A 16211-nucleotide genomic window follows, 5' to 3' on the forward strand; every position below is an offset into this window, starting at 1 on the left:
GTCAAGCATGTTGCCTCTTAGAAAGCACTTGGTTTCTAAGGTCTAGAGCAGGGGTGCTCACACTTTTTTGGTTCGAGAGCTACTTTGAAACCCAGCAAGGCCCGGAGATCTACCAGGGGGGAAGGAAGCGTCTGACAGACACCCCCTTTAATGTATGGAGCCCCTGCTGGAGTCTAGTCAGTTTTGTTGCTGCATGCCTGAAGAGCAGCTAAAGTGTCCGTTTCAGTGTCAGTTTAGTGTCAGCTAAATATGTCAGTTTCGTCCAGTCACTAGACGAAACTGACATATTAACAGTTTGGAGAGACAGGGCTCTGCGATCTACTCATTTTGCCTCGCGATCTACCGGTAGATCGCGATCCACCTATTGAGCACCCCTGGTCTAGAGACAGAAGCTGAAGCGGAGTGCTTGCGTGGCCACTTGTCCATGCTCTGCAGGAATCGGGGCAGTAGTACCTCTGGTCTTCCCCTGCAAAGGATGAGGGGATGTCCCTGCGACGGGTGGGGGCTGGATGTGGGGTGGGGGCAGCTTGCTATAAGGCCTCAATGCCTCCCCTACCCCCTGCAGTTTCTGCAGCACCCACTGGGATGTTGTGCTGTTTCTTTGGCGCCTTTCAAAACTGTTGCTGCACCCCCATGCCCTCCTCAGGCAACTGCTGTGGTTGCTTTTGCTTTCGTCTGGTGTAGAAAGGTCTTCCTCCCTCTGCTGGCAGTGCTAAGCAAGTAACATCCAAACATTACTGGACAGCATGCACTTTGGGGGAGCCAGCATCTCTTCTTTCCCCACAAAAATCCAGAGGGGTTCCAGAATTCCGGCCTGTGCGGAAGTGTCCTTCATGGCACCTCAGAAGCACACAAGCCACATCAAATTCCCAGGCTCCGGGTCATCTCAAATGCAGCCTTGGGAGGAAGGCAGGGCCTGGCCTGGTCTAGTTCCAGATTCAGGGAGGGCAACTGGATGCAAGTCCTTTTTTGTTGCTTTCCTTTTGGGGGCACGGATTGCCCTGCAGAGCCCTGCTTGTCATGTGGCTTTTCTTTCAAGGGGGCATGAGGCATGGGAGGGGGCGTTGTATCCGGCTGACCTGTTTGAGAACAAGAGGATCTCGATAGGAAATGTTTGGGGTGATCCTGACAAATACGTCCTTGATCAGCGGGGCCTCCAAGCACACAAGCACTTTCCTCTTTTCATTCTTGCTTCTTTTAGCCTTCACTATTTCTCTGTAGTGGAAAAAAAAGCAGGCAATGTGTCTAAAAGCGGTTTTGAAAATTCAGCAGTGTTAATTCCTACACAAATACAATCCACCCATCAATTGGTGGAATATCATTTAACTGATCAGGCTGCGGTCTTATTGAAAAAGTGGCAGTAGCGGCGACTGGATGAACAGAGGCTGCCTTTTCAGTCTGTTAAAATGCTTGCTAATTTAAATAATTGACTAAATGTAGCCCTAATGAGATGCATCAAAACATGCCACGTATTCACGGAGCCTGCAGGATGTCGGCAAAAAACAAAAATGACAAGGTATAAAGGATGCTTGTGTGACTCACTAGTTTTAATAACTGGCATGTGGGGGCCTGGGAGAGGGGTGTTAAGCCCTCCCCTCTTGATTCAGCATCCATCGTGGTCCAGCAAGTGAGGAGTTTCCCATGGTGCTTTGCACATTAACTCTGCCTCTGTTTTTCACCTACTGTGTTCTCCAAGTGTCCCCTTTGCCGACTGTGTCAGGGAATGAAACTTCAGGGCTTAGCTACAACCAGACAGCAGTTTCCCAAACTCCTGAAGGGGCCCAGAATGGTACAGCTGGCAACAGCCCCGATAAAGGTATCTGTTTTACTTCCGCTAGCCCCTGCTGTTGGTGTGGGGTTGGCACCCCGAGGGGTCCGCCCCAGCCACATGGCTCAGGGCATGTTCTTGCTGCTTCCTGCAAGTCCTGACCCAAAGGCAGGCGTAGTCAGGGCTGTGTGTATGCCAAGCTCATCCGAACTTTGCAACAGGCAAAATTATGTCAACCATGCAAGCCTCTGTTGTTTCTCTTTACATTGTGCTTTTACTCTGCTCTTCTGGGGAATCTTATTCAGCTGCTGGGATTGGGCAAGCGTTGGCCACAGGGCTCTCAAGTGCACCTTCTCCAGTGTTCCCGGGGTGTGCAGTCTTGACTTCAGGGAAGGTCTTTCTGGAGGTGAAGACTGCCCCTCCACAGCACCTTGGTTGGCAACCTTCAGTCTCGAAAGACTATGGTATAAGCCTATAGCACCCTGTATTCCCAGGCGGTCTCCCATCCAAGTACTAACCAGGCCTGACCCTGCTTAGCTTCCGAGATCAGACGAGATCAGGCATCTGCAGGGTAGCAAGTTTAACTTCCACACAGGCCTGAGAGTGGAACCTTATAGCAAGTTAAGTTCCTCTTCACAAGCACAGGAGCTAGAAACTTGATTCACAGCAGCAGTAAGAAACAGAAGCTGAATTTGAATGCCAGCCCCTTTTGGCTTTTCTGAGCTCCCTGGAGATGGCAGCAAACACACAGTCCTGACAGTAGCATATTCGGTTCCCCCCTTCCCAAACAATTGCTTAGGGCAGTGGTTCCCGAACTATAAGCTGTGGTTTGCCAGGCAGCCGTGGAATCCTAGCTAAAAACCAGTACAGGATTGTAGCTCTAATGGGGAGCTGCGGCCAGAGGCCCAGTAGATCAAGGGAGCTGCCAGTCGAAAAAGTTTGGGAACCACTGGCTTAGGGAATAGCCTTGCTGCAGCGCTGGGGGAGGCAGCTTGTCACTGGACAAAGGAAGCTCCCCTCCAGCATTTGGTTTTCTTGGGGTGCTTCTGAAAGCTCTTCCTGAACTCTCCTCTCACTGCCGAGGTTGCTTTAGCATTTAGAAGCTTCTTCCCAGTTGCAGCAATTCTTACGAAGCAGCCTCAAGGTGGGACAGAAATACAGTGGGCCCTCCTTAACTGGGGGCTCCGCATCCATCAACCGTGGCTGCCTCCCCAGGCCTCAGAACATTTTCTGGTTTGTGTCCCTGACTTCCATTCACATCCAGAAGATGTTCTGAGGCCCGTGGTGTGGGCTGCGGGCTGGTGCGACTTCTGGGACAGCAGTGCAATCTTCAGGTAAGAGATTGCAATCCTCAGGTAAGAGACTGCAGCTCTGAGCTCTAACATCCACAGATTTTGGTATCTGCAGGGGGGGCACCAAGGGACTACTGTGGGCGCTTAAGAGCGGCTTCATTTCTTTAAAAAAAAAAAGGGGGGGGGTCCAGAATTCCAGCTTACATGGTCATTGGCTTTTACATCACTTTCCAGGGCTCAGTCTTCGGAGGGAGCCCAAAGTCTCTCTTCCATCTTCAAGAGGTCTGATCCTCTGTGCATTTTCCTCCCTTAGAAAAGCAGACACGGGAGAGCAAAGGTGTGATCATCGTGGCCGTTGTCATCTGTGTCCTGCTGATTGCAGTGCTGGGCGCCGTCCTCTACTTCTTGCACAAGAAAGGGAAGCTCCCCTGCGGCCGCTCCGGCAAACAAGAAATGTAAGTGCTGCCCTTCCTCTTGCCCGCCTCCCTTCCGCCCATCTGCCAGAGACTCTGCTTCCCCATCTCATTGCACCGAGCAGCTCGCTTCTCCTGATCCTGGGGGGCAGGTGGAGCTGAATCTGCACCCTGGGCTGCCTTTCACTCCAGACCGCTGTAGAGGGGCACCAGCTCCCCACTGGAGCTGAAAGCTCAAGCTGCTGTGGCTGAATATGCAGGTCTTCAGAAGAGCATGAAAGGCTGTCTGCATAGTGATCGTTGGCCATGGGGTATGCTGTCCTCCCTCGGAGCCCACCAAGCAGGGTTGGGGAGAGCTGTAGAACCCTGCAAACGGAACAGCAGAATGGGGGGAGGGCGGGTTGCTTGCACTGCTACGTCTGTTAACCACCTTGACCTCAGTCAACTCTTGCCAGTCTTCAAGCTGTGCTGTTTCTGGTTCTAGAGTAGCTGTGCAAGGTCATGCCCAGCCTAAGAACTCGCTGGAGTCTGAAAGTGGCCTCTGGAGCAGGGCTGCCCTAACCCACAAAATCACCCTTTGCTCTTTGCTGAGCCTTGACTCTGTTTGAATTTCTAAGCCCTTGTAGCAGAGAAGAATATCCTGCAATGGGCTGCTCCTTCCTGGACAAACAAGGGGTCTGTTGCTGTTCCCTTAGGAAGTATATTTCCTTGGCCAAATAACCAGCTAGACATGACTGAGAAGATAAAATCCCCTCTCCCAGCACCAGAAAAGAATGTGGCGGTGGGTACCAGTCAAGTCTTCCAGGGCAGTGGACGTACTGCAAGGGCCGTGCCGTGTCTGGAAAGCCCCTTCCCCAGTTATCACTGCCTTGGCCTCAGGCAGTGCCCACATCTGCTTAGTGTCAGTCCTCTTTGCAGCGGACAGGAGACAGGCAAGGCAGGGGCTACTGGCCAGGGGGCACCTCGACCACCTTTTGTTCTTCCCTACTATTGTCTGCGTCCCGCCCCACCCCCCTTGCGTCTTGCCACCGCGCGAAGGCACACCTAAAGCTGTCTCAACACTATCACCCTCCATCCTCCCTAGCACAAAGCCCGACGCGCATAAAGACAAGATTGTAGTTGAAGTTAAGTCAGATAAACTCCCTGAAGAGGCGGAGCTTCTGCAGGACGCCAATGGTGAGAAGAGATCTGCAGGTGATCAGGTAGGCCTGGTGGGCTGGGCTGGCTGCAGCCACCAGCAGAAGTGATGGTTAGGGGGGATCCCGAGGCGGGTACAGGGGGGATCCCAGTCCCAGGCTGGCAACATTCCCATTTCTGCCTGGTCTGTAGTGTGCAGTCCCCTTTAGCCACCTACAGTCTGTTTAGGAAACAGATGACAGAGGCCAGTCTTGCCAGATGGCACCCAGAACCTTCTGCCCAACCCAGAGGCCTCCAGCTCTTTCTGTATTCCAGGACCACTCCCCCCACCCTCAGTTTGCAGCTTCACTGAAGGGTAGATGCTACAGTGAACTGAACCAGAAAACCTTAGTCAACATATTTCCATAGAAAGAGCCTGCCTCTGCAGAGAGAAAGCAATTCCGGCCTTTCATCCCTTCCTACGCATGGGGCTAGAGTTACCATTGCGGACACGTGTGCAGAGTAGACCAGCTGTCTTCCTCGGTCTACAGGAGCAGCATGTTGGCCTGCTCCACTTCCTTGGCTTGATCCCATGAATGTGCAAGAGGGAGCTACCTCTGCTTTAGCAATTTCCCAACTCTGTCACTTGTGGGCATTAAAGGGCTATTCATGTGTTAAATTGTACACAGGTACACACTGTTATCCATGTGTTCATTCAATGCTGGTTTGATCATATACACAGGCTACTGCTCTGTCTACTCACACACTCATTCACATGAACAAACCCACATACAGACATGTGGTGCCTGGGCAGAATTTAACCTGTGATCAGCTCCTGTGCATGCAATACATTGCTGTGTGCCTTTGCTTCTCTGTTCCCTTCCGCAAAGGGCAGTGCTCTGTTTGCCTTCCCTAGCCCACCTGTGCAAGGCCTGGCCCACCCACTGCAGTCTGTCTGGAAGAACATTTCCATTCCAGTCCAGAAAACTGCCCAGCATGTGCTTTGCTGTGCCTCCAATCATAAACTGGCTGTCATCATCATGTAGTATATTATATGGGAATATTACAGCCAAATGTTGCTGGAAGTAGGATTTTTTTTTTTTAAATTGGCAACTAGCCCCTGTATAACTGACTTGTCTTTTTTTGCTGCCTTAAAAGGGAGAGAGATACATCGATCTGAGGAACTGAAGAGAGAAACGGCTGTGCACCTCTTCCTTTAAGACTCCCCGTCCCCTTTAAACACCTCCCTCCCCTGCTTCCGTGGCCAAAGTCCTCTGACTGCACAAGGTGACTTCACCAGATGACTTCACGGAGAGGAATCCTTTGCAGCCCACACAAAGGGCTTTGAAGGATGATGTGACCACAAGCTGACAGACTGGGGCTTCTTTTGCTCTCGCTGACCAAAATGGGACTCTTAAGAAATTATCTTGGCACAACCCTCTCGAGGAGCTTGTGAGTAGGGAACCCACGTGGTGCTCTGCTGATCTTTGTTGCATTCGTGTTTCAACTGTCCCTGTCTTAGGGGAGAAAAACCCCTCACCAAATTATGCCTGTTCTTGCCAGGCAGTTTTATTTAGACTCCTTATCCAGCAATAGGGGAAAAACTTGAGTTCTAGATTAGCAGGCTTGGAGAATGACGGAACACAAGTTCTAGTTTTCACAAAAGGGGGGCCTGGCTGCCTTCAGCTCTGCCTCCGGGGGTGGGGGGGCAGCTAAGGAAAACTCTGCACTTCAGAAGGCCAAGAGAGGAGCAAAAACTTCTTTTGTACAAACTGTATAGTCACAATTGTTTTTAGATGGGAATTTAGTTACCTCCCTGGTCCCCGTGGGTATTGTCAGTCTTTGGAAAACCTGCCACTGGCAGAAGGATGGGGCCAGGGATAAAGGGGGCAGTTTCTACAGTGTTCTTGTCTCACAAGGCCTCTACTGCTGGTCAGATAATTGTAGGAAGGCCCAGGTAGCAGCACAGGGAAGTTTGAAGGGATAGGGCAGGATCACATCCCCCAGATGCTTGAGAGACTGGCTCCTGCTTCTTTCCCCTACTCTAAAATTCCAACTGACCATAGACAGAAATACCCTATTGCCTGCCCCCCGCTTACTTGCTCCAAGGTTTCCCATTTTCCTCAAACTCCCAACAGCAAGCAGCCTCCAAACACCGAAACCGGGCAAAGAGTTAAGATTTTGCTTTAGACACTTGTTTCTGTAGCAGTTAAAAGTGCAGAAAACTCATTAACCAAAAAACAAACCAGGGCCAGAGAAGGGAATGTTGCGCTTTACTTGTAAGCTAGAAAATTATCAAAACGAAAAGCTTTTTGTTATATATATTTTTGTTGATGTGCGTGTAAATTTAAGAGTGTCTGAGTTGCAGGGTTTTTTTATATATATATATGAAAAATAAAAAGCTAAAAAATCTTTACCGAGTGGCTCTACTTATGACGGTCAACACATGAAACAGAATCACCGCAAAGCACAGCCTTAAGTCATGGTTTGTATCCTGGAATCTGTCTCTTACTTAACACAGATTAGCTGTACAGCAGCAAACTCACAGGGGCCTGAGGGATAGTTTAAATTTTCCAAGGAAACCAGAATATTCAGGGTATTTCTTTTGGCCTGGGGCCCAGGGAAAAAATTCCTGAAACACTAAGAGTGCCGTGAACCAGGAAAGTTTGGGAACCTCTGAATTAACAGGTAAGTTCAGTCTCTGTTCAGGATCCTTTGCTGCAGATTAGTCCACCCATTTCTTTCTGTCTCTCTCATACCCCCTCCCTCACTTATCAATGCAGAGAAAGACCAAAAAAATGTTCCTTATGCAGATAGGAATTGTGTCACATTCCAAAATGAAACCAGGTTTCATTTCTCTGCCACATCATCATTTAAAAGGCTCTTCAGATGGGGGGCACCTACCCTTAATTACCTTCATAGCAAAATTGATTGTAAAGGACTTTCCATCTGTGCTAAGGTTTCAGGGCGCTATGGACACTGCCCCATGGTCAGCAGGGTGTGAAGCAAAGTTGCCTGGACTCCTATATGGGAACAACTGGTCTATATGTGCAGCAGGGTGGGTGCTGGAGAGTTCCCTAGACTGTAGAGTGGAGGCAGACTTTGGAAAGCAACTAAAACCTCATCCACCTGCACTGGCCATCTCACTTGAATGAATTTCCCTGCACTACCTATAGACTAAAAAGTCTTATCTTGCAACAAACTTCTGGGCTACAAGCCTAAAGAAAGAAAAGGTGGAGATCTTCAAAGCACCAAATTTTATCTACCCCTTTTGTACTTGCACTTGTATCTGACTACTCCTGTAAGCCCGGTTCAGTGTATTTAAACTCACTACACAACCCTTGCACAAAACTGATTGGCAAGTGCAGCTAGAGCCAAAGGCCTGACATGGAAGTCCACTAGAGAGAAGGATAGCTCTGGGCAGTCCTGCCTTCTGGGAAGCATGAAGGCACCCTCAGTCGTAAATGCACCCGAGACCATGAGCACCACTGCTCGGGCTACAACTGACACAACATAATCAATATGCTACAACAAAGAAATTTATTTAAAAATAAAACTTTGTTTTTGTTTTTTCTTTTACTGACACACATGGAACACCCTCCCACCCCACCCCCCAAGCTCTTTAGTGGGCAGCTTACAAGAATGAAAAATAAAAAATAAATAACATTAGTATAACCTCTAAAACATTACAATGCATTTGCAGAACAAAGAGACTTGAGGCCAAATGAACCTTAAAGCTCAGCTATTCTGTAAGAATATTTACCTTCTGTCCTTATTCTTTACAGGTCTGAAAGGATTAAATACTGCTAATATAATTTTTTTATTATATTAATGACATTATTATAGCTTTTAAAATAGTCAGTGGAAATCTGAAAACTTTTTTAACACTGATATTAAAATGGTTCCCAACTTTCAGGAGAAATAAAGCTGCTTTAAACCCTTCCCCGCCCCCAAGGTGATTTTTAATTCAGCACTTTAGTCCCGCCCCCCTCACTGCCTTGCAGCAGCCATCCACTAACAAGCCTCCACTGGCACGTGACTGTGCCCCCAAAACTGGCTACAAAAAGGGGGTTATTCATAAAGCCCTGCACCGAGGTCCCAAGCACCCCTGGGGCTTGGGGGGGGGTGGCGTAAAGGCAGCATTTGCAAAGAGAACCACTGCCAACTGGACAGGCACTGAACAGTTAGTCCTTAACGGCAGAGGCCACAGGGAACTCCTTGCGCAACACACACGCAAATGAATGAACCTGGGAGACAAGGGGTAGCATCAACAAGCACAGTCCGCAAGAGGAAATGCAGGCAAACTGTGCTCGGTCCCCACAATGCTTATGGATCAACGCCCTGAAGTCAGCAGGAATCTTGACAAAGGAAACATACCATGTGTGCCTGGGCGGGGGGAGGGGGCAACAGATGCGGTTTGCTTCCAGTCCTGAACTACCTTTGATTTTTATTTTGTTCACTCTATTTTGGGAAGGGGAAGAGAAAAGCAGAGGTTGAACAGCATCTTTGTGCTGGTGGGACAGAATGATCCAGACCACCAACTGGCTGAGCTAAAATCCTGCACCAGAGTTGCTCTGCTTTCAAGTCAAGCTTCAGCTAGCAAGCAACATGCACAGCTCATTATTAGTGACAGGGCCATGAGGAGGACAGGTTGGCTGGCGCTGAATTGCTACACACCAAGGACCATGGGTGTCAATCTAGGGGCGAGGGCTTCCTCCTTCCAGTCTGCTGCTCACAGAGGTAGCTCCAGGCTTCCCCTGGTGAACTTCTGACCCCATCACCTGCCTTTTTCAAATTCTAGCTTTGAGATCCTGCATTTCCCCTATCAAAAAGGCACTAAAAATTTGGCTTCGTGTAAAATAAGCTGACCTTTATAGGTTGAAGATACGCGGGGAAAAAATTATATAAGGTCCAAATGAAGGCAAAAATTAAAAGCAGCAAGGAACACATCTCAAGGAGCCTCTGGCTTGGCCTCCGTTGTGCTTGCAAACAGACATTCATGTGGTTCAAGGAGAAAAAGCCACTTAAAACATTTCCTCATGTAAATTGAAAAACACAAGAAGTGGACCAAAAAAGGAGACAGGCAGAAAAGTCCAGTCTGCTGTACATGCTACAATGCCGGCCCACCCATGTCTCGTCTGTGGGATGGTAGCCACAGGGGGGAAGCTTCCTCCTGCCAGGGCTGCCCGTGTTCCAGAGGCCTGAAGGGACTCACTCATCACCCACCTGGGCTGCTGCTTTGCACAAAAAGGGCATCCTGGGCCCGGAAGCAACGATTCCCAACTCAAGCATCAACAACTTCTCCGCCAGGCTGGGGAATTCAGCCGCGGCAAAGCGGTCCTCAGCCCTACGTGGAATCAGCAGATGCTCCAGGGAGACTTCAGCTGCTGCCCAGGCTTTTTCATCCTGCGGGAAGCAATACAGGCGACTTGATTGACTTCATTGGCCTGCTTTCCAAACGCTGTCCGGATCTTCAAAAGCACTAAATTCACTTTGGGATGAGGCATGCTAAGGAAAAATCTTCACAGTGTTTCACACGAAAGCAGCAAGATGGGACTGACTTAGCCACCGTCCATCCCATGCGCAGAAAGGGGGCTCCTGAAGCACCTGGCAGCACTGGTCTTGGATAACTCCTTCCTTGGGAAACCAGGAACATGCACACACACACATACACACACAGGTCCCAGCTGGCAGAGTCGGCCACCCAGCTTTTGCATCAGTTGCAGTTGGCAACTGGCTTCTTGCACCGTCTTCAAGTCATGCCACCCCTGCCAAGGGGCACTGCTGGAACCAGAAAGCAGCATCAACTGGCTCCTTCCAACAGCAGGCACAGGCAGCTCTGTGCAAGTCCTTCGAAGGAATCCAAGTGAATGTGGACAGGCAGAGTTGTTGATTTAGCGAGAAACACATTTCATGAGCAAAATGTCTCTCCGGAAAAGTTCACTGTCCTGATCTGGGGTAATTCAACAGGATGACTGGAGGGGAAGTCAAACAGGCAGTAGGTTTCAAGATATAAATCTCCATGTTGGGGCTAATTTTGCACCTGTGTAGACTGGAGTGAACACTTGGGAAGTGGATGAAAAAGGGGAAGCAGCCTCTGAGCTGCAAATTGTGGCAACACATACACCTGCACACACCTTCCCAAAAACGCCACCAACCTGTCAAAAGCCATCTGAGCTTAAAAAGTAAACAAGGGGTACTATTAAAACAGTGCCTTTCAAAAGCAACACTTGTGCAACTTTTGCACTGATTTTCACACCCAGTTTCTTCTGGTCTAGCAATGGATCTGTAACGAGGAACTGTAACAAGCAGGGAGAAGAAAGTCCTTTGTCTTTTACCATACCATATAGACTCCACAGAAAGTTGCGTTCTGACTGCACAAAAGCTGAATATGCTCCCCTAGGTTGGCCCAGCACATGGTGAACAGAAAGGGGAAAGGGGGGGTTTGAACAGCTCTAAGAGCCACAAAGCTTCTGGGTGTCGCTACAGTTGGCCACACTGACAAGCTACAGTGTTGGGAGTGTTGAAAAGCAGTTCCTCCAGTCCATGAGAGTCTTGGTTCATCAAAGCATGAAAGTGTAGAGTGCTTTGGGCCAGAAAACTCAGCAGCACCCAAATCTCAAAAATCTACTCATCCAATGTGAGTGAGAAGTTCTGCGTCTCCGATGCCCAACAATCCAGTGTGCGGCAAACAGTGCTGGCAACGAGAGAAGACCAACTGAGGACAGGAGTTGGAAGGGACTAAAGGGAGGTGCAGGAGGGCATAAGCAGCACATGGACAGGGGAGCTTCACAGAAGGAAGCACCTGAAACCTTTATTTCTCAACCAAGCCTCTGCTCCTCAGCAGCAGGTGTTCTGAAAAGCCTGAGCCAAAACATACAGCAGTGAGAGGCCCCAGCCTGGAACTGTGAACCATGGTGGGGGGGACGGGGACCACTAGCCACATGGAGATGCCGGTCAATACAATGGCATCCAATCCACACTCACAGCACTAGACACACACTGTTCAAACCACCGCAACCACCCCTTGTCCACCAGCAGGGGAGCCCAGACAACGTTCACAAGCAAGACAGCCACTCTCTCAAACTGGGAAATGGGAGGCAGGGGGTGGGAGAAGGACTCCAAAAGATACACAGACTGTAGAGGACACACCTCCCTGCTCCATTTCATTCCATTTGCTTTGAAACCTGGAATCGCAATAAACCCTGATAACCGATTCTCTGCAGAGGCAGGCCTGACTTCACAGGAAGTCTCAATGAGCCCATTGCCTCCTCTATCAGGTATCAACTGGGCAGGAGGCCACCCAGGCAGGCTGATGCACAGGGGTGTCCCAGGCGGGGCCAGATGTGCTATGTGGCCACATGGGCAGGGGAGGAAATGGAGACAAACTCCCGGAGAATATTTTTGGCCATGTCAATATTGTTATGGGCAATGACGAGTGCTTTCTGGATGTCCTGATAGGAGTAGCCTTGGCTCATGAGGTTCTCAATCTCACTGGAGAGCTGGGGAGAGGCAGCAGAGACCAGCCCTGTGCTGCCACCTTGCAGACAGCTGCCCGCTTTCCGTTCAGAGTTGATCCTCCGAGGCAAAGGTTTTGGGGGCCTCTCTGGAACCTGGGAGCCATCCGACATACCTGAAGGAAAAGAGAGTCACATTTGACAGAAAGAAAAGAGGACAAGAGCTTAGACCATCACTCCTCTGCCTGAAGCTGTCTGAACAGCTGGGAATTCAAGGCCAGGAGACACATATTTACTTTAACAAGCACTTCCAACTCCCAACACCCTGTGGTGAAAGAAGACAACCACAGATTTCAGACAGGCAGCCTTCGGTCGAAGCAGCCAGAGCTCTCTGTTGCTGACCCTCCCAGTCCCACGCAGAGGGACAGAAATGGCTGACCCTGTGGTTTGAGAGCTTGCTGAGGAAGTGTCATTTCTTGCAGGAGGGTGTTAAAAGCAGAACTGGTTCTCGTGCCATCAGCCTTCTGAGAAAGGCAAGAAAAAGGAACTCCTTGAAACCACACACATTGCTTGTCTGCTTCCAGCCTCTCTGGAAACCAAAGTACTGAGCAGGGGCCATGAAAGTAGTCCTTAGCACCTGCCCCAAAGCACAAAATGGCTAAGGATCTGGTCAGACAGAGACCATAAGGCGTGACTGGATCAGAATCATGAGCAAAGTCCCCTTAGCAAAATGCTGGGAACAGCTAGTGAACCACAATGCACATCCCCGTTCTTGACTGTTTACAGGCAAGTTGCACAACAGAGAATTAAAACCCGGGCTCACGCACAAACGTATCACTTGTTTGCTGATGCTTGAGTGTGTGAACAGACTCCACTTGAAATTTGGTCTGTGGAGGCTCCTTCACACATGTGGAATATCACTTCATACAGTCTCCAAAGGATAGATGCAGATAGAGTAGCCAAACCCCTGACTGTCGCCTGATAGATGGGTGGACAGACTGCCCAGCCTACGTCTAAGGAGAAAACACGACTAGGTAGCCACTCCTATTGTGGTTTTGACACTCAGAAAGCTGTTCCCAACACTGGACTTCTCCCTCTGTCCTCTCAGTGCAAGCCAACTGTCCCCTGTCCTCAGCGTGTGTCTCCATTCCCCATTCATGTCTCTGCAGTCTTAGAATTTTCCTGGCCATATGCAACAACTGATCCCACCTTTTCTTCACATACATCTTCTGCTCTCCATACTGGAACCTACAGGAGAGCAAGGTGGCAAAGCTGCGATTAAGTACCTGTTAGGACATCATTGTCCAAAGAGGCGCGGCTGAAGGCAGAGGCTGCGTTGGAGATATCGGAGAGGGTCCGACGCGCCTGGGTCATGGGTATGGCTGGCCTGGGCACATCATAGCCATCCTCTTCGTTCTCGGACTCCTCCGGTTCATTACTGGCGTTGGCAGCAGCAATGTCTCCTCCATCTTACAAAGGAAACCCAAAGGGGACACTATTAGTGGTAGCCCCTCTTCCTCCATACGCAAAGGGAAAATGCTTTTTTAAAAGGGAAACATTGCTAACAAAAACATCAACCAGAAGAAACTGCACAGACATGAATGGTGCAATTAACAAGGGAAGCAAAAGCTCTCCAGGTGTCACCCATCTGCAGGTGACTGATGAATTCCACCCTGTCCTCCATATTGGACTCTCTCGGCAGAAAAGCCTGGTTTCTTGAAGCCAAAAGACCACAGCAAGAGCTTGGGCAAAAAAAAACACCTGCCCCTTCTCTCCTACTTGCCTAGGGAAGCCTGCCTCCTCAGGAAGACACTTACCAGGAAGACTGATGGGCTCAGTGCCAGAAGGAGCTGCCTGGGAGTGGATGTTGAACATGGCTTCGTAAGTGCACCCATCAACTTCTTGATCATATTCCGACACTCTGAGCAAGGGAAAAAGAGAGAGGATTCGCTTCAGAAACTCCGTGGGCTCCTGCAGCAGGCCATGCAAGAGGAGCCGTGCGCAAGGGCACACCGCAAGCACATCATTGCAAAACAAAAATGGGCTGTGTTATTCCAGGCGTGTCCAATCCTTTCAGCACTGGTTGCTGCCAGTCCGCTCCAAGGCCACATGCTGTATTTTCCTGTTGTGTGGTGTGTTGTGAACTGTTTCTGTTTGGACTATGCCCCCCCTCCCCCCCACAGTGACTACAGAAACACCAACAGTGGGGGTGGAGAAAAGAACCAAGCAAGGCTTCCCCTCTCCTCCATCCTCTGCTTTTCCCCCCACTGTAATGGCTGCTCTGGAATCCTTGTTGGCTGAAGGGCAGGGCACAAATGCTTTACAGAAACCGCTCTAAGCCAGTGCTCACCAAACCACAACCCGCGAGACGGATCTGATGCAATGCTGCATCCGTCCCGTGTGAGCAGCGCCTACCGTCGGGCGTGCTGCTCAACCCTCCATTGCTGTTGTGTGACCATCCGGGCAGTCACGTCTGTCCGAAAAGGCAGGCACAACGCCTTCTGAGACAGTGGGCTACAGACGCGACTGCCCAGAGTGTCGTGCAACAAAAATGGAGGTGATTCTCCTGTGTTGCGAGCTGGAATGGTAAGCACCAGTCCAAATGGGGACCGATTTAGTGCTGCACAGCGGTTGCAAATTTGGCAAGCGCTGCTCTAAACTGTCTGAAAAAGCAGTTTATATATACCCTATTTACCATACAAAACTGACCTGGCAGATGTAAACTCTGGGGACTTTGCTGCATGACAAGGTCACATACACAAATGAGGTCTAAATCTATAGCACTTCAATCCTGCTACAGAATACAGGGAAGTGTTTTTTGAAAGAAGAGCAAGACCCCTGACGAAGCTGCTCCTCTGAGCAAAGAGGCAGGCCCAAGGAATGTTAAAACGACACATTCTGATGAGCAGCCTACTCCTAAGTTCTTGGCATGCAGTGAGCCAAAAACACAAATAAAGGAAAACCAAAACAAGCAGAACGCAACTGAAATGGAACCATCCTGCTGCTCACCGTGAACTTGGAGTCATTTCAACAGGCAACTTGACCTCTGGCTTTTGCACAGCAGAACCAGGTGGCACCACGGGCAAGGAGGATGGGGACATGTACTCTGCGTCCTCGTCATTTTCCATGTGTTCTCCAGGTGGCGGCTTTGGCACAAACAACGGTCTAGTGGTGGGAAGGATGAAGAAGAGAAAGTTCACCATCAAAGACAAGTGGCTTTCTGAGCAACGGGTTTGGAAATGCTCCTGACAAAGCAACGGGTTTGGAAATGCTCCTGACTCAGTTCAGATTCCCGGCATGTGAAGGTATGTCAACTGCAAGACCAGCCTGTGCATCGCAAACAACTGACTGGAGTGCACAGTTGCAATCTCCTTGTACATATATCTTTGGCTTGCTTGAACATTGATTTGTTGCTTCCTGGATATCTGTGATATTCTGTTTGTAACCATCCGACAGTGCTGAGGTTCTTAGCTCTATGAGAGCCAATCTGGTGATGTGTCACCCACATCAGCAAGACTTAGGTTCAAATCCCAGTTTAGTCACAAAATTTTGCTGAGTGTTCTTGAGCCAGTCACTAGGTCTCAGTCTAACCTACCTACCACACAGGGCTGTGAGAATAAAAGAAGGGGAAGGAAGTGTGTACACCAGGCTGAGCATCTTGGAAGAATGCTGGCATATAAATACTTTAAAAAATAAAGTGAAAAATAACCATTTCAGTTTAAAAAAATAGATTAAAAGCATACCATAGTAAATTAAACATGGGGGGGGGGGAAACCCAGAGCAAAATGGAAATCGTAGATATACGTGGCAGTATAACATAACTGAGTCACTCAATTCCATGCATTCTGACTCCCCATATGGTGCAGAGGAAACGCAAGTCCAACTAGCAGCCACAGGAGGTGTACATGTTCATCTGTCCCACCTATGATTGATCCTGTAAGTCAACCCTGAATTAGTCAAAATTATCAGAAGCTTTCATCAGAGAAGACACCATGAGACGACAACATACCTCACGGCAAGGGAATAGATGGCATTTGCGGATGAAGAAGGCTTTATTTTAGACACCTCACTGTCTGAGGCAACCAGAGGCCCACCAGGTTGGGTCTGCAACAAAACATTATGTCAGATGTTGCCAGTGGCAGATGATCTGAGAAGAGGACATCCT

General features: G+C 49.4%; 2 protein-coding genes across 2 annotated transcripts in view; one reads left to right on the plus strand and one right to left on the minus strand.

Annotated features, from left to right (window-relative positions):
- Window positions 1-7001, plus strand: part of MCAM (melanoma cell adhesion molecule) — a 43004-nt gene extending 36003 nt beyond the window's left edge. The window contains exons 14-16 of the mRNA XM_066639416.1: window positions 3374-3515; window positions 4558-4675; window positions 5748-7001. Coding sequence (XP_066495513.1) covers window positions 3374-3515; window positions 4558-4675; window positions 5748-5777 — 290 coding nt within the window. The 3' untranslated portion in view covers window positions 5778-7001. The remainder of the gene's footprint in view (window positions 1-3373; window positions 3516-4557; window positions 4676-5747) is intronic.
- Window positions 7002-8206: 1205 nt separating this feature from the next.
- CBL (Cbl proto-oncogene) overlaps window positions 8207-16211 on the minus strand; it is a 45146-nt gene continuing 37141 nt past the window's right edge. The window contains exons 12-16 of the mRNA XM_066639385.1: window positions 16056-16150; window positions 15056-15211; window positions 13864-13967; window positions 13333-13515; window positions 8207-12222 (exon numbers count right to left, since the gene is read on the minus strand). Of these exons, the coding sequence (XP_066495482.1) occupies window positions 11939-12222; window positions 13333-13515; window positions 13864-13967; window positions 15056-15211; window positions 16056-16150 (822 nt within the window). The 3' untranslated portion in view covers window positions 8207-11938. The remainder of the gene's footprint in view (window positions 12223-13332; window positions 13516-13863; window positions 13968-15055; window positions 15212-16055; window positions 16151-16211) is intronic.

This window comes from Tiliqua scincoides, chromosome 11 (genome assembly GCF_035046505.1).
Source record: "Tiliqua scincoides isolate rTilSci1 chromosome 11, rTilSci1.hap2, whole genome shotgun sequence".
NCBI lineage: Eukaryota > Metazoa > Chordata > Lepidosauria > Squamata > Scincidae > Tiliqua > Tiliqua scincoides.